We start from the raw sequence: 18,292 nt of genomic DNA, 5'->3' as shown, positions 1-18,292 counted from the left end.
ATTCGTGTGTGTGTGTGTGAGTGTATGGACATGCTCAAATACACATAAACACACAGAAATAAGAACATAAGAAAGAAGGAACACTGCAACAGGCCTACTGACCCATGCAAAGCAGGTCCATGCCACCCCCTGGCCTAGAACAATGACCACCTAGTCAGGTCACTTCCACTTAAGGAAGGAGCACGGCACTAGACCTGGTAGCCCAAGCTTGTCAGGTCCAATTCACACCCACTCATGTATTTATCCAACCTATTTTTAAAACTACACAAGGTCTTAGCTTCTATGATGGTACTCGGGAGTCTGTTCCATTCATCCACAACTCTATTACCAAACCAGTGCTTTCCTATGTCCTTCCTGAATATGAATTTTTCCAACTTGAAACCATTGCTATGAGTCCTGTCTTGGCTGGATATTTTCAGCACACTATTTACTTCCCCTTTATTTATTCCTGTTTTCCATTTATACACCTCAATCATATCCCCCATAATTCTACGCCTTTCTAGAGAGTGCAGATTTAGGGCTCTCAGTCTGTCCTCATAGGGAAGATTTCTGATGCACGGGATCAACTTTGTCATCCTCCTCTGTACGGTTTCCAGTGCATTTATATCCATTCTGTAATACTGTGACCAGAACTGTGCAGCTTAATCTAAATGAGGCCTAACCAAGGATATGTAGAGTTGAAGAACAACCTGAGGACTTCTATGATTTATACTTCTGAATATGAAGCCAAGGATTCTGTTAGCTTTATTGCAAACACTTATGCACTGTTGTCTTGGTTTCAGATTACTGCATGAGTATGTTGAATGAATGGTTTTTGGGACCTGATGAGCTGTTGGAGTGTGAGCAGAGTAATATTTTGTGAAGGTATTCAGGGAAACTGGTTAGCTGGACTTGATTCCTGGAAATGGGAAGTACAGTGCCTGCACTTTAAAGAAGGGGTTTAGGATATTGGCAGTTTGGAGGGATGTCTAAACTGTCGTTTCTGAGCACCTCTGCTAAGACAATGATTATGTACGAGTGATGGTGAAAATGTTGAATGCTGATGAAAATTTTTCTTTCTATTGGGGTTTTTCTTTCGTTTTGGGTCACCCTGCCTCGGTGGGAAACAGCTGATGTGTTAAAAAAAAAAAACAGAAATGCATATACAGATACACTTACAAATGCACACACACAAAAATAACTTATAAATGCACACACACGCACACTTCTTTCTTTCAACAAACCGGCCGTATCCCACCGAGGCAGGGTGGCCCAAAAAGAAAAACGAAGGTTTCTCTTTTTAAATTTAGTAATTTATACAGAAGGGGCTACTAGCCCCTTGCTCCTGGCATTTTAGTTGCCTCTTACAACACACATGACTTACGGAGGAAGAATTCTGTTCCACTTCCCCATGGAGATGAGAGGAAATAAACAAGAACAAGAACTAGTAAGAAAATAGAAGAAAACCCAGAGGGGTATATGTATGTATGTATGTATATGTGTATATATATATATATATATATATATATATATATATATATATATATATATATATATATATATATATATATATATATATATATATATATATATATATATATATATATTATTTATTTATTTATTTATTTATTTTTTTTTTTTTTTTTTATTATCACACTGGCCGATTCCCACCAAGGCAGGGTGGCCCGAAAAAGAAAAACTTTCACCATCATTCACTCCATCACTGTCTTGCCAGAAGGGTGCTTTACACTACAGTTTTTAAACTGCAACATTAACACCCCTCCTTCAGAGTGCAGGCACTGTACTTCCCATCTCCAGGACTCGAGTCCGGCCTGCCGGTTTCCCTGAATCCCTTCATAAATGTTACTTTGCTCACACTCCAACAGCACGTCAAGTATTAAAAACCATTTGTCTCCATTCACTATCAAACACGCTCACGCATGCCTGCTGGAAGTCCAAGCCCCTCGCACACAAAACCTCCTTTACCCCCTCCCTCCAACCTTTCCTAGGCCGACCCCTACCCCGCCTTCCTTCCACTACAGACTGATACACTCTTGAAGTCATTCTGTTTCGCTCCATTCTCTCTACATGTCCGAACCACCTCAACAACCCTTCCTCAGCCCTCTGGACAACAGTTTTGGTAATCCCGCACCTCCTCCTAACTTCCAAACTACGAATTCTCTGCATTATATTCACACCACACATTGCCCTCAGACATGACATCTCCACTGCCTCCAGCCTTCTCCTCGCTGCAACATTCATCACCCACGCTTCACACCCATATAAGAGCGTTGGTAAAACTATACTCTCATACATTCCCCTCTTTGCCTCCAAGGACAAAGTTCTTTGTCTCCACAGACTCCTAAGTGCACCACTCACTCTTTTTCCCTCATCAATTCTATGATTCACCTCATCTTTCATAGACCCATCCGCTGACACGTCCACTCCCAAATATCTGAATACGTTCACCTCCTCCATACTCTCTCCCTCCAATCTGATATCCAATCTTTCATCACCTAATCTTTTTGTTATCCTCATAACCTTACTCTTTCCTGTATTCACCTTTAATTTTCTTCTTTTGCACACCCTACCAAATTCATCTACCAATCTCTGCAACTTCTCTTCAGAATCTCCCAAGATTCTGAAGAGAAGTTGCAGAGATTGGTGGATGAATTTGGTAGGGTGTGCAAAAGAAGAAAATTAAAGGTGAATATATATATATATACATACATACATACATACATACATACATGTACATGTATGTGTAGTGTGACCTAAGTGTAAGTAGAAGTAGCAAGATGTACCTGAAACATTGCATGTTTATGAAACAGAAAAAAAGGACACCAGCAATCCTACCATCATGTAAAATAATTACAGGCTTTCGTTTTACACTCGCTTGGCAGGACGGTAGTACCTCCCTGGGCGGTTGCTGTCTACCAACCCACTACCTAAACACACACACACTTAAAAATACACATACACAAATACACACACAAATATGCATACATACAAATACACATACACATACCATATAAAATAAATATATGGAAGTAGCACTTGTGCTCATTGAGGACCCTTGTCCTTGGAGAAGAGAATGAACTTTATTCTGGGAAAAATTCACAGATTTCTCCTCTTATTTATTTATTATATGTAAGTATACTATCATTTAGTTATTTATTTTCAGTATACTATCATTTAGTTATTTATTTTCAGTGTACAGTATACTTAAATGCCAGTATTTAGAGATATTAAAGTTTCATAAATTTCACAGAAAAGTAGTCACTCATCAGCTAGAATTGAGCAGGTGTCTTTTACCTGATTCAGCAGGTGTCTTACCTGAATGAAGCTTTGTGTAAAGTGTGAGCAAAACGTGTGTAATGCCTCAGTCTGGCTTGACCTACACTGGTGACCTGACAGAAATTCTGGGTAATGATATCAGATTGAACGTAAGCCAGACTGAGCAGACACACACAGCTTTGCAAGTGCAATCTAGTTGTCACTATGTATATGCCGACAGGTAAAAGTTGCATGTGTTTATGGAGGGAGACGTCATTAATACATCCATGCTATATGCATGGGCCTAGATTGGTCATAAGAGCCATATTTAGTGAACCACGTGCATGCTGCAGATCCCAGGCTAGGCATGCCTCAAGTTCCGTTAAACTTTTTGGAGAAGTCTCTTGGTAAGATAAAGGAATGGTTGGAAGAGCATGGTTGCCATGACGACTGTGACTCAGCAGGCAGTATAAGGACCAATCTGGTGCAAAGCTCAGCATTGCATTCACAAATCTATTGTTGCTCTTATTCTTCTTCACTACTGCTTTATGATAGTTCCTCTTGTGAGTATTGCATGAATTCTCAACCATGGCATTGCCCATTATTTATTATTGTAGATAATCCAAAATAGAGAAATTAGATTGCCTCACCTTATGAAGACATGATGACACAAAGGATTTCAATGAGGTAAGTAGAATTGTTAATGCCAGAGGTAAGGTTTATAGAGGGCATACATGGATGAAATTCTGATGGCAGCTGCATCCAGGGGCTCAGTTTGGCATCTACCTACACTTAATTTTGATCAAATTAGAGACAACTAACTGACTGACCTCTGTTGCGTATCCCAGGCTGCTCGTGTATTTATTCTGTGACTCTATTATTTGGATGAACACAAAATTTGGCATCACTTTGCATAGTTTATGCAGTAACAATCAGGGTGTAGAAGCACTGTATTGTATTATGCTTATTTATTTTTTATATCAACTGTTTAGTTGGTAATGAGAGATTTTGATTTATTGCATAAGCAATTAGGTATAGTATATATATTTTCAAAGTAATGAAGGGTTATTTACATTGCCCTTATCTCTTTCTCTCTGCATACTGTAACTTTCTTTCCCAGTCTTTTTAATATTCTATTCCCTATCTTCACTTTTGCCCCCACCCCTCTCTATTTTCTTCTTATCCTAGCTTCATCTGTGTTGAAATATTTTGAGTGTAGTATTTTCCAGCAGATAACCTCGCCTTAAATCCTTTGTAATCACAGAACTACAATACACACCAACAGTCTGATGTAATAAAAAATGCTATCATGGTATAGACTTGATCAACGCTTGCAACATCAGGCTGCTTGTAACTTTAATCTGCTAAAAAAAAAAATGCACTACTTCAAATTATAAAGTTAATTTAAAAGCAGTGCTTTATTGTGAGAGAAAAAAAAGTCAGGCTTTGCTCTGGATGCTGCTGTGTTTATTTAGCACAAGACTGACATGTTCTTGTTTTATTGGTGCTCCAGGAAATCAAGGAAATTCAGCTGGATGAATCGGACAAAGAAGATGCAGAAGAAATGGATGTCTCGGATGAAGAGGATGCGGGCCAGCCTGCCAGGAAGAAGATTCGGCAGAATGAATACCTGAAGGTATGGCCTTAATTTTTTAATAACTCATGTTAAGTGCTAGACCCATGTGGGTCATTAAGTGGAAGACATGGTGGAGGCTTGATCCTTCGTCTGCTGAGTGCAAGACAGACACGCTTACTATTTGTACTTATCTAGATGTTCCCTGAAGGGATGGAGAACTTAGAGATGTAGTACTCATTAATTTGGGTATCTCAAGGGGTGGGTATGTATGCATACATGCTGAAGGAGTTTAGTCCTGCCAGATATATTGTGAAGTATCATGTCATTATATGATTTGATTCAAGGGAAAGAGGCAAATGCTGTAGCCATAATTTTTATATTCTATTTTCTGCTTCACAGCAATAACCTGAATGTATGTTTTCATCAGTAATTTTTTTTATTTGCAGGAGGAAAATGACAGTTTAAGGTGTCAGATGGAAGCTTATAAAAATGAGGTCGATCTTATCAAAGCAGATCTGAAGACTGAAGTGGCAATGAGAGATGATCAAATTGAAGCATTTAAGAAAACATTACAAGGAATGCAGCAGGTATAAAATATGAACATGTTAATAATTTTCTTTGGTTGTCACTTTGTACATGCTTAAGTTAAACTTTTCTGTGGATTGTATTATGGATGGCTTATTAAGACTCTCAGTAGTGGTCACACCGTAAGTTCTGTTGAACAGTCTTGGTCCCCCTGTCGCTTGCTGTGTTATCTCTTAGGGTTCTCATGGCACCCCTGCTTGCCGAGCACCCCTGCAGATGGTGCTTGGCACCACCTGTCAGTTTTTTCCTTTTGCAGAGAGTAATTTCTGTATGCAGATTTGGGACTAGTCCCTCTAGGATTTTCCAGGTGTAAATTATGATGCATCTTTCTTGCCAGCATTACAATGAGTACAGGTCAAGGGACTTCAAATGGTCCCAGTAATTGAGGGGCCTGACTGTACTTACACATGCAGTGAGAGTTCTTAGTATATTCTCCAGATCTGCAGTTTCACCTGCCTTGAAAAGGGCTGTTAATATATAGCAGTACTCCACTTGCTGTCAGGTACACCCACACTGACACTTCTTTTATCGTAATAAAGTTGGTAGAATTACCGACAATATGTAAAGTAAAAGGACACAAGTGCAACTAATGTGACATTTATTGTGGCAACGTTTCGCTCTCCAGGAGCTTTATCAAGCCATTACAAACAATACATGGACACAGAGGGTATATAAAGGCTCAGAGTGAGGTGAATACTAGTGAGGTACCATTTCGATGTTCACTAGTGGTAGTAGTAGTAGTAGTAGTGGTAGTGACAAAAGTAATACAATATGGTAAAGCAATTAATTCGTACATGAGTAAAAGGATATAAAAGCTATTACTTGGGTAACATAAAAATAGGTTGGACAAATATAAACTGGAATGAGGCAGCTTGTTTCAGTGTTCACTCTCTGTGCTTTGTGTAGTATAACAGGAGAGACTATGTGATGGCAGGGTTTACTGTTTTCCGAAGTCTTAGCAAGAATCCTCCTGAAAACAGTAAACCCTGCCATCACATAGTCTCTCCTGTTATACTACACAAAGCACAGAGAGTGAATACTGAAACAAGCTGCCTCATTCCAGTTTATATTTGTCCAACCTATTTTTATGTTACCCAAGTAATAGCTTTTATATCCTTTTACTCATGTACGAATTAATTGCTTTACCATATTGTATTACTTTTGTCACTACCACTACTACTACTACTACTACTACTACTACTACTACTACTACTACTACCACTAGTGAGCATCGAAATGGTACCTCACTAGTATTCACCTCACTCTGAGCCTTTATATACCCTCTGTGTCCATGTATTGTTTGTAATGGCTTGATAAAGCTCCTGGAGAGCGAAACGTTGCCACAATAAATGTCACATTAGTTGCACTTGTGTCCTTTTACTTTACACTTCTTTTATCACTTGATCACTTTACATGTTCATGTTTTGACTGCTGCTCTGGCAGCCTTCCTGTAGATAGGAACCCCTAAAGAATTCAGGGATTCTTAACAAAATTTGAGGATTAATCCATCACGTTATAACTAATGAGTTTTTGTAATGCAAATGCATATTGTACTTCAACATTGTATCTTTCCATTCCAGACACTTTCTGAAAATGCCGTCCGCAAGCGTCAGGATGATGCTAAAATGGCTGAACTGCAAGCAAAGTTGAAGAAACTGAGAGAACAGGCTGGGGGAAATGGGGAAGGAGAGGAAGACTGCAAGGATGAAACAGAGGACTTACTGTCTATATCAACAGCTCCCCTTACTGACAAGACAGCACAGCTTATTGGTAGGCCTGGAAATTCTCGTTTTCTCTCTTAACACTGTTATTGCACTCTTCTTAAGGATTTCAAAATCAAATAAGCTTTAAACTTTCAGAAGTCTAGAGTAAATAAAATCAGAAAAATAAATATGGAAGCTTCTTGAATTGCAAGATGTATTGATGATAAATCCATTAATTGTAGATGAATGTTTTGCAGGTCTCACTTCAACTTTCCTACACATACATCCAAAGGGAGCAAGTGTTGATTACATTTGGTCGTTCATCCAACAGTTTGACAAGGAAATTCGTCCTTCAGATATTGAGGCAATGCTGAATCAGTAAGTTATTAGAGTTTCAGGTTTTCTACCTTTAAATCAGTTTTTTGTATTATCGTTGGCTATAAATAACTTGAATTAGTGGGGCAGTAATTTATGGAGCTTTGACTTTTTTTAACCTGAGTTTGGGAAGAAAGTTTAAAGCACAAATGTACTGAGCCTTGCATGCTTTTTTTGATGCAGGTACCCAACAGTATATAAGCAGATTACTACAGGGGTTGGTGCCTGCTTGGAGCGCAAGTGGATCTTCACAGGGTTTGATTGTGGAACATAAAGATGCACACACAAGAAACCAGTATGACCCATCATTTTTAACAGAGCCATTTAAGTATAAAAATTAACACCTTTTGATTAATTCCAAACACAACTACATACATTTTATGTTTGTTGCTCTGCAGTTCATATATTAAGCTTACTGGGGGAGTTTGTCTAATGAGTTTATGAACAGTTTGTTGTTTTATAGTTAAATTATTAAAGTTTACAAAAATTTTGTTCTCCAATTTACCATGTTAGAGATATACCTTGAAAACAGTGAAGATGTAGAGGTGTAGCATCTTGAAGCACAGTCTAAGGCTTACTACTTAGTTTACATATCTAAGTCATAATTTAATACAAAACAGAGAAATATATTTAGGCATGAAATATTCATAGATGATAAATAATGTGTGAGAAACAGTAGAAGAAATTCTCCCTTTTATGTCATTTATTAAATGTTGAGCACTGTGTACAAAAGAAATACTACTATAAAATTCTTTCACATAATGCAAAGCAATATGTAACTTGCTACAAAATTGATGAAGAATGAAAGCTGATTGTCAGTATTGTACAATTCTTCCTTTATTTTACTAAGGAAAAACTTTCTTGATTCTATTTTTCAAGTTTGGTAGAACATCTCCATTCCAACATTCCATATTTCATCAATGCCCCTAATTCAGCTGTGAGTCAGGTGAACAGAAACTTTCAACAGCACTCTTTTTACAGATTATGCTTTGGCAAAGAAAAGCAGCACACCCACTGATGTTTAGCTATTAAGAAATCAGCTGTGGCTGCAGTCTGAAGATAAAGGGAAACAGAAATTTGTGGCAGGTTATGTGATTAAGATAAATTTAAATAAATTGCAGTTTATGAAAGATTGTCTCACTGCTGTCTCATTATTATACAGATATTCATTGAAGACATTAAACTCATAAAGGTTGAACAAGACTACAAAGCAGCAGCGAGAGATGGAAAAGGTAGAGGTGTTGAGGGAAGGTCATCAGCAGAAAGATAAGGGAAGGAGAGGATCATAGTTGATATACTGGCCACTTTTTATGCCTATTGGTTGCTGGAATATTACTACATATTTTGAATAAATTTTGGTCTTATTAACGTTTATTAAAACACTTCAGTTAAGGGCAAGAAGGGCTTTCAGTTTGTGAATGCTGATACAGTAATAGTTTATAATTAACTGAAAATATTTATTTATTTATTTATTTAAGATTTGTTATATTGAGTGAGAAACAGCAGATTGCAGTCTCCCTCAGTGTTAAAGAGGTACACCTTAAAATAGTTTTAATAATGTGGTAAGTTATTTCCATTATCTAATATGTAGTTCAAAGTTGGAGTTGGAGGAAATGGATTGTAATTGCCAAATATTAATATTTTACAGGAGGAAATTTGTAAAATAGTGATATTTAATATTTATGCAGTTGCTGAGGTATTGACATAAATGTTTTATTGATAGCTGATGCCACTTTAGTATTTGTCAACATGTTTGATATTTGTTGAAAACTTTCATTTTGCATTTTTTAATGTCTCTTTTACAGTATTACATAAATTCAGTAACCTTTTCAAGACATCTGTTCCTTGATCAGAAAAAAATTAGGGAAAGATTAACAGTGAGCATAATTGGAAAAAACTTCATTTCTACTCTTATAATAAAAGCAAACTTTAGCTTCATGAGCCTTTATAAAATCAAGAAATGAAAATTATTTGGTATTAAGAGTTAGCTTCCCAAAGTTTGTTAGAATTCCCAGTATTTTCAGAAAGTGTATAGAGTAGCAGGAAATTTTAACAGATATGCTAATATGTAGATACATTCACATTCTTGTTAAATAATTTTCTATATGTATATAATAAAATTTGGGATTTTAAAATATATTTTTATGACAGTTTAATTGATTTAATTGAATATATATATACTGTTTTAAAGATTTTGGTGGCAAATATTTGCTGGAATATGCAAATGCACAAGAAAAATTTGACGAACTTCAGTTCTTTAAACAAAATGCCTTTTATGGGGATTGGGGGGGGGGGGGGTTCCCTTGCTATAGCAAAGGGGCTCTTGATCCAGAGAGTTGGACCTCTTCTCCCTTTCCTTTAAATACAACCCCCCTTCCCCAGTGCTTCTTTTTTATTATAATAATTCAGTTTCCTGAAATCTAGCTCCTGAACAGAAGGAAAAGGAATCTGTTGGCCTTGTTCTCACATAGCCTCTGTTGGTAGTGCTGTGGTAGTTGGATTACTGTCAGCAGAAATTGTATCATCTTCAGGTAACTCTGGTGAGATGTTGGGTGATAAATCTTGATTACATTTAGAATTCCAGTGACCTTGTCAGCAGATTGTCATTTTTCACAAATTGTACACTATAGGAGCATTCAGATGATGGTCAGCATTTACAATCAACACAAACCAAATAGAAATATAGGTGAGTGTCATCCTTCTGTCACAACACCTGAAACTTTTTATGATTGTGAACATTCTTTGAACACCTTTTCCAGCAATTCCTTTCTTCCTTAGGGTGGGGAACCAAGCACATGAATAAACCATCAGAGCCAAGGCACTGATTCTTGGACCTTTGTAGGGATAAATACAGCCAACACTTAGCATTGTATACAGATGGGTGGTCAAGATCTGCAGGAGGCACAGCAAGTGCTTTTGGTAAAAACAGTTATGATGAGGAATTTCATCTTTCTCCATACACTCAGATTTATGGAGAACTGTGTGGATTAGACAGGGCACTTGTATTTATTAACCAATGGTAGAATTCTGAGGGAGACACTGGGTCATTTTTTGGGATTCTATGAAGGGGAGGTTCTGCAGTCTTGTGGTATTTGGTATTAAGAGTGTTTAGTTAATAGAATAGTGGGTGATTCTTAGTGGGTTTCAATGTAGGGATCAGGAGTAATGATCAGGTAAATGAAAAGCAGAGGGAGTGATAACAATGGGTCTAGAAATGAAGATTCTGTATGCAGATTCAGATTATTATTATTATTATTATTATAATCAAGGGGGAAGCGCTAAACCCGGAGGATTATACAGCGCCTGGGGGGGGATGTGGAAGGCATTCAGGCTTAATTCGGGGAACTGGAGCACAGATCCAATTCCCTAAATCAAGAGCCCCTCACCAACATCAAGGAACCTTCCTTGAGGGGATGCAGATTCAGAAAAACCATTGAGAATACAGTGAGTAATCCAACAGGATTGGCAAGGGATTTGGGACAGTCATTTCTGCCTTGAGGGAAATTAGATCCATAATTTGGAACTGGGACCCCTTGTATAGAATCCCACAAAGCAGTTGTGCTTAGCAAGTTGCAAATAGGGTGCATCTGGGTAGATATCCATTATTATTATAATCAAAAAGAAGCGCTAAGCCACAAGGACTATACAGCGCTGCAGGGCAGGAAGGAAGTGAGGGCATCAGGTGGCAAAAGGGAGATGGATGAGCAACAGGTTACGGATAACAGCGGGGCAGTGGATGGTGAAAGGGTAAAGGGCAGCAAGAGACTGAGCCAGAAAGGGCTGAGGGGAGTGCGAAAAGTATCATCAGAGTTTGTGGAGTAAATCGGTCGTTGTCAAGAAGTCAATGAGAGAGTCAGGATTAAAGGAGGGTCCATCAGCAAGAAGGGAAGGTAAAGAGAGAGTAGTAGAACGAAGACGACGTTGGAGGTAAATTCTGCGTGCTCGTTGATAGAGAGGGCAGTCTAACAGAATGTGGCTAATCGATACTGGAACTTGACACTGCTCACAGAGAGGAACAGGGTGCCTCTCCATGAGATACCCATGAGTAAGACGAGTGTGGCCAATGCGAAGGCGGGAGAGAGTGGTCTCCCAACTTCGGCACTGATGACAAGAAGACGGCCAGTAACCTATGCTCGGTTTAATAGAATGAAGTTTGTTACCGAGCAGAGTTGACCAACGTTGTTGCCAACGGGTGCGAAGGTGGGTAGCTATTGCAGCAAAATAGTCCAGAAATGGAACACCTCGATAGGAAATTGGTAGGTCATATACTGCTGACCGCGCAGCAGTGTCTGCCTGTTCATTGCCCTGTACGTCGACATGACCAGGGACCCAACAAAAAACAATATCTTTATGTTTGGTAGAGATACGGCGTAGCCAAAGTTGGATACGGAGAACTAGGGGATGAGATGTATCAAATTTTCGTATAGCCTGTAGAGCACTAAGGGAGTCTGAGACTACTACAAATGATGACACAGGCATAGATGCAATACGAATAAGTGCTGCAAGAATGGCATACAGTTCAGCAGTAAAAATGCTAGCTGAAGATAGTAAATGCCCTCGTACGACGCTGTCCGGAAACACTGCTGCGAATCCGACGCCGTCTGAAGACTTAGAGCCATCTGTGTACACAGCGGTGGCATGAGAATGGGAGTGGAAGTGATCAAGAAAAAGAGAGCGGGAAGCCACCGTAGGCAGTTGAGCTTTCGAGCAAGGGAGTGAGAAAGAACAGACCCGAACAGCTGGAACTTCCCAGGGGGGCAGGGAAAAGTGAGATGCTACATGAACATATAAAGGTGGTAACTGAAGGGAAGACAAGAGTGAATGTAGGCGAAGAGAAAAGGGACGGAGCAAACAGGGGCGGCGAACGAATAAAGAATGTCTACTAATATCAGTGACCATTCTATAAATGGAAGGATTGTGTAGATCGTGAGAGCGTACATAGTAACGAAGGCAATGGGCATCACGGCGATCAGACAAGGATGGAACATTTGCTTCTGTATAGAGGCTCTCAACAGGGGAAGAGCGAAAAGCACCAAGGCACAAACGTAAGCCTTGGTGATGGATAGAGTTAAGGCTAGAGAGAGTAGCAGGAGAGGCCGCGGAATAAATCTGGTCACCATAATCGAGTTTCGATAAAACGAGGGCTGAATGTAGGCGAAGCAGAGTTCGACGATCAGCTCCCCAGGAAAGATGAGCAAGGGTTTTAAGAAGGTTTAGCCGGCTGTGACAAGTTGCCTTCAAAGAGGTAATGTGAGGTTTCCAGGTTAACCGACGGTCAAAGAGAAGGCCTAGAAACCTGACTGTATCACGTTCGGGGATACGGGAGCCATAGAGATACAAAGGATGATCGGAGATAACAGAGCGTCTAGTGAAAGTAATTTGGTGAGTTTTGGTACTTGAAAATTTAAACCCATGTGTGGTGGCCCAAGTGGAAACACGGTCGACCGCATGCTGGAGAGAAACTGCAATAAGGTGACAGTCAGCGCCTGCACAAGCAATAGCGAAGTCATCAACATAGAGTGATGACCAAATATTGGGTGGAAGAACAGAGGCCAAATCATTTATAGCAAGGAGAAAAAGTGTTGTGCTTAGAACACATCCCTGAGGGACACCTTCAGCTTGGACGAAGTCCGGGGAAAGAACATTATTGACTCGAACACGGAAATGTCTGTCAGTTAAAAAGTTCTTAAGGAAGGATGGTAGATTGCCTCGGAGGCCTAAGGAATGGGCCTGGGCCAAAATATTATACCTCCAAGTTGTGTCATATGCCTTCTCAAGGTCAAAAAATATGGCAATAACTGAGTGATTATTCGCAAAGGCATTACGAACATACGTATCCAAGCGTAGTAAGGGGTCTATGGTAGAACGACCCTTACGAAAGCCATATTGACTAGCGGAGAGACTGTTGTGAGTCTCTAAATACCACATTAAACGTCGATTTACGAGGCGTTCCATCACTTTGCAAACTGCACTTGTAAGAGCGATGGGGCGATAGTGGGAGGCATCATGTCCTGTAGTACCCGGTTTGCGGAAAGGGAGAACAATGGCAGATTTCCACAGCTGGGGAAGAACTCCTTGTGCCCAAATAAGATTGAAGAGGTGTAAGAGGACTACAAGGGCTGACCGATGTAAATGTTGTAACATACGAATATGAATGTCATCAGGCCCAGCTGCCGATGATCGGCAGGCTGAGAGCGTTGCCTCCAGTTCTTGAAGTGTAAAAGGCACATTATACTGTTCTTCTCCGAGAGAAGAAAAGTCCAAGGGTACTAACTCTCTGGCAGACTTTGAGGAAAGAAACGAGGGGCATAGATGGAGCCCTCGGGAAATACGGACCAGATGTGTGCCAAGTTCAATGGCAACGTCGAGAGGGTTTGCTATATCAACACCAGTGACCCGTAGAACAGGAGCCGGGTCAGGAGAGTATTTACCACTCAATTTCCTCACTTTTTTCCAGACTGCACTCATAGAAGAAGCAGAGGTGATGGTGGAAACATAGTCTCGCCAACAAGTGCGTTTAGCTTCACGGATGACACGGCGAGCGATCGCACGCTTCTGCTTAAAATCAACAAGTCTCTCAGCGGTTCTATTGTACCGGTACCTGCCCCATGCAGCACGTTTCAAACGTACTGCACGAGCACAAGCAGGAGACCACCAAGGCACGCACTTCTGAGAATGCCTGCCTGAGGTTTGGGGTATAGAATGAGAAGCTGCGGTATAAACTGATGTCGAGAAGATGTGTAGGAGCTCATCAATGGAGGATGAAGAAGGAACCTCACTAAAAGCAGTGAGGTGTGAGTAAAGATCCCAATTTGCCCGATCAAATTGCCAGCGAGGGTTACGGGAAGGTGGTGAATAGGAAGGAGAAGTAAGAATGATCGGAAAATGATCGCTGTCATGTAAGTCTGGTAGAACAGACCAGGTGAAGTCTAGTGCAGTGGAGGAAGAGCAGACTGATAGATCGATGCAAGAGAGAGTATGAGTACGAGGATCAAAATGGGTGGGAGTACCCGTATTTAAAACATGGAGGGGGTGAGAGGCAAGAAAAGCCTCCAACTGAATGCCACGTGAGTCACAATGAGACCCCCCCCAGAGGAAATGGTGGGCATTAAAATCACCAAGTAACAGAAGTGGTGGTGGTAAGGATGAAACAAGAAAGGCAAAGTCTGGGATAGAAAATGCTCGAGAAGGAGAGAGATATAAAGAACATATTGTAAACCACTTATTCAAGTGGATACGGGCTGCAGTGTAATGCAGCGAGGTATGGACAAATAGTTGACAGTACGGAATATCATTGCGTAGAAGAAGGGCACTTTCATTAAAGGTCCCATCTGAGAAAGGATCCGAAGAATACAATAAATTATAGCCTGAGATAGGTTGGAAAACAGCCGAGTGTAATTTTGGTTCTTGTAAGCAAGCACCAACAGGGGAAAACCTGGAAAGCAACATCTGAAGCTCACCCCGATTACCCCTGAGGCCGCGGATATTCCACTGTAAATAGGCCATGATTGGCGATGAAGAAAATATCAGGAATCTGTAGGTAAAGGCACCTACGGACTAGAGGGGTTAGAAAAGTCAACGTGTGGTGGCATTGGAAGATGTTCAAGTAGCGAAGGAACGGAGCGTTGCGAAGAATGGGGTTGTGAAGATGGAGGAGAGGGAAGAGAAGGAACAGGAAGTGAATCAGTGTCCATTGAAGGTTTAGTCTCTGCAATATATTCTGAAATGGCTTCAAGTGTTTCTGAATTCAAAGATGTATGGGAAACCATATTGGAGATAGGAGGAGGAGGGTGAGTAAAGATTGGGACAGTAATGGACTGTACCAAAGTAGAGGGGGAGGGAAAAGTGTAAGGGACTGGAGATGAAGTGTGGGGGGGGACAGAAGAGGTAGAAACCTGGGAGGTGACAGAAGAGGGAGAAACTTGGGAGGGGACGGGGGTGGAAGGCATAGTACGAGGAGGAGGGTGAATCTCCACACTTGTAATAGAGCCAGAGAGAGGGGAAGAACTAGGTACAGAGACTGGAAAGGTAACGTGTGGAGGTGGAAGAAGGGAAGGAAGGGGCAAAGAAGATTTGAGCAATGTGGATTTTTTGGACTTCTGAGTAGAGGGGCGATTGGTATTAGGTGTCGTACGAGGTCTTGTCGATACTGGGGCTTGTGAGGAAGGACGCGAAGATGTGAGAACAGACTGAGTTGTAGTCGGGACGTCAGAGCCAAGGACAGCAAAAGGATTAGATGCCGTAGTGGCTATGGGAGGGGTAACAACAGAGGAGGCTGCAGAAGATGGGACCCCAGAAGTGGGGGGACGTTTGGAAACACGAGAATAAGAAACACGGGGTAGTCTCCCTTGGAGGCGGAGATGAGTAACTGCCATAGCATAAGGGAGACCTTCTGCCTCTTTGAGGCAACGGATTTCACGTTCATTTAAGTAGACCTGGCAACGGCGGGAGTACGAAGGGTGAGCTTCATTACAATTAAGGCAAGATGGAGGTTGACTGCAAGATGTATTAGAATGGTTGTCGGCACTACAGACTGGGCATTCGGCCATAGATCTGCAATATTTCGCTGGGTGACCAAAACGCCAGCAATTTCTACATTGTTGCGGTGTAGGTATCACCTTTCGAACTTGTAACCGATGTCCCGCGACATATACAGAGGACGGGAGTTCTCGGCTGTCAAAAGTTAAACGAGCCACATTGCAAGGGTAACGTCTCCGCCCCCGGGCAGGAAGGACATAAGTGTCTACTTTGAGGATTGGGAGATCCTGGAGTTCCAGCTGTTCAAAAATGTCATTGCCACATGACTGGAAATTCTGTTGGACTATGGTATGGGGCAGAATGACAGTACCACTACAAGAATTGAGAGAAAGATGTTTTTCAATAGTGATAGGAGTAGTATCGATATTCGAAAGGAGAGAAAGATCATGAGCTTGGGTAGCATTCTGGACAGTGACGATGCGTGTACCGCTCTTGAGAGCGTGAAATGAAATATCTCTGCCAACATGACGCAGGAGCGCTTTGGCAATACTATGGTCAGAAAGGTAGGCAGAAGAAGAAGTAGGTCTTAAAGTAAAGAATTTAGTCCATTGTGTGGTCCGAAACTGAGCGTGGAGAGGGAGTGCTTGACGTGTCGGTCGTTTCGGAGTAGAATGGGAAGGTAACGACGGAGCATCATCAGGAGATTGACGTTGGCGTTTAGGAGTAGGACCGGAGTTGGTCCGGCAGGAAATGGGTGGGCGATTCGAAAATTGCCGTACCGTAGAGGGAGAAGCCGGAAGCATAGTCAAAGGAGAGCGGAGTTCAGACAAATCGAAGGAGTCAGTCGAAGCCCCGGTACCTGAAGCGGGTGAGGAAACAGCACCAGCAAGAGGTACAGGGGCATCAGGAGTGTCCGAAGAGTGGTCTAAACACAAGGCAGGGTCAGAATGGGGTGCGGTATCAAGAAGGGGCCCGGGGGTAGTGGTTTCATGGACTAGGGCTGCCATGGTTAGGTTACTCCTTTGCTTTTTGTTTTTAAGAAAAAAAAAGAAAGAAGAAAAGAAAATAAAAATAAAAAAAAGAATAAAAAAAGGGGGGAGCGGGGAGGAATAGTTCCCAGGAGGAATGAAAGGGCCGGAAATCCCCCTCCGCGCCCAAGAGGACTCGACACCGCTAGTAGCGCAGATGCAGCATGGAACCCGTGCCATACCCTACCCTTCATGCCAGTAAACCAGCAATCTGGGATAGCAACCTCACATCTGCCGAGCTACCTCGGTGGACAAAAGAGAGGGCGGCCGGATATCCGCCACAAAGCATACCTCCTTCAGCCACCACCCCCGGAATCCGAAAGGTGGCTTCCAGAGATACACCCGTCGCCCAAAAGACACCCAAAGCTACTCCGAGATACCGGAGAGGGATCGGGACATCCCCAGGCAATCCAGATTCCACGGCAAACTACGCCACCGCCAAGAAACCTCAACGGAATGGGATGGACCCCGGTGTCCTTTCCCCTACCTAGGAACTAGTGCGCCTGTGGGAGAAATCACGAAGGCCAAGAAGAGGAAGGGCAAAAGGGAGGGGTGAGGAGGAGGAGGAGGAATGGAAAAAGGGGAGGATGGGATAGGGGAGGGGAGAATGGGGGGTAATTAGGTTCGGTCTGAGGAAGAAGACCGACAGGGCTAATTCCTCAGACCAAGAGCCTCTTCACCACGCCAAGGAGCCCCCCTTGAAGAGGGGTAGATATCCAGCATTATATTGAGGAACAAGAGACTTGTGCCACAGAGAGGCAGTTTTGTTCAGATGCAGCTCTCTGAACAGCAGCCCATTTTCTCCTATATTGCCGCAAGCACGATGCATTTCATAAGGTTTACAGACCTGGGTCCTGTCCTACTCTGCTGAACTTTAAAATTTTACAAGTTAGCTAATAGGCAAACCCATCTCGGATTTCTTGCAACCATAATTATCAAGTTATTAATAATTAAAACTAAATGCTAAACCCATCAGGGTCCTTACTGTAGTAGTAAAGGTATACATCTCAAGGTGGAGAAACAGGCAACTCCACCCTTTAACACTTTCCAAATGGATAATCAGAGGCTGTAGAATCCCTGTAGGGATCATAAAGCACCTGTGGTGGGGGGGGGGGGGGATATTATACATCACCTGTGGGGAACGAGGCCTGAATGCCTCATTCCCCATAGGTGCTACTAGGATACTTCACACTTCCCATAGATGGATCTCTTCATCTTTCATAAGTTGACTCACGAAATCGTAATGACACGATTGCAAACAAACCATACCACAGATTTTTTTTTTTCATAAG

At 41.6% G+C, this 18,292-nt stretch overlaps 1 protein-coding gene across 3 annotated transcripts in view; it reads left to right on the top strand.

Moving 5' to 3' along the window:
• The window catches only part of LOC128698646 (ecto-NOX disulfide-thiol exchanger 2-like), a 67,099-nt gene extending 57,470 nt beyond the window's left edge, over positions 1 to 9,629 (top strand). For 2 of the 3 annotated variants that reach the window (XM_070103899.1, XM_070103897.1), the window contains 5 exons: positions 4,769 to 4,891; positions 5,278 to 5,418; positions 6,997 to 7,186; positions 7,377 to 7,497; positions 7,678 to 9,629. In XM_070103899.1, coding sequence (XP_069960000.1) covers positions 4,769 to 4,891; positions 5,278 to 5,418; positions 6,997 to 7,186; positions 7,377 to 7,497; positions 7,678 to 7,768 — 666 coding nt within the window. In that variant the 3' untranslated portion in view covers positions 7,769 to 9,629. The remainder of the gene's footprint in view (positions 1 to 4,768; positions 4,892 to 5,277; positions 5,419 to 6,996; positions 7,187 to 7,376; positions 7,498 to 7,677) is intronic. The other variant, XM_070103898.1, reaches the window with a different exon arrangement.
• Positions 9,630 to 18,292: the final 8,663 nt, after the last annotated feature.

This window comes from Cherax quadricarinatus, chromosome 88 (genome assembly GCF_038502225.1).
Source record: "Cherax quadricarinatus isolate ZL_2023a chromosome 88, ASM3850222v1, whole genome shotgun sequence".
Classification (NCBI taxonomy): domain Eukaryota; kingdom Metazoa; phylum Arthropoda; class Malacostraca; order Decapoda; family Parastacidae; genus Cherax; species Cherax quadricarinatus.
Note: the sequence above shows the minus strand (reverse complement) of the source record. Positions and strands in the feature narration are given on the sequence as shown.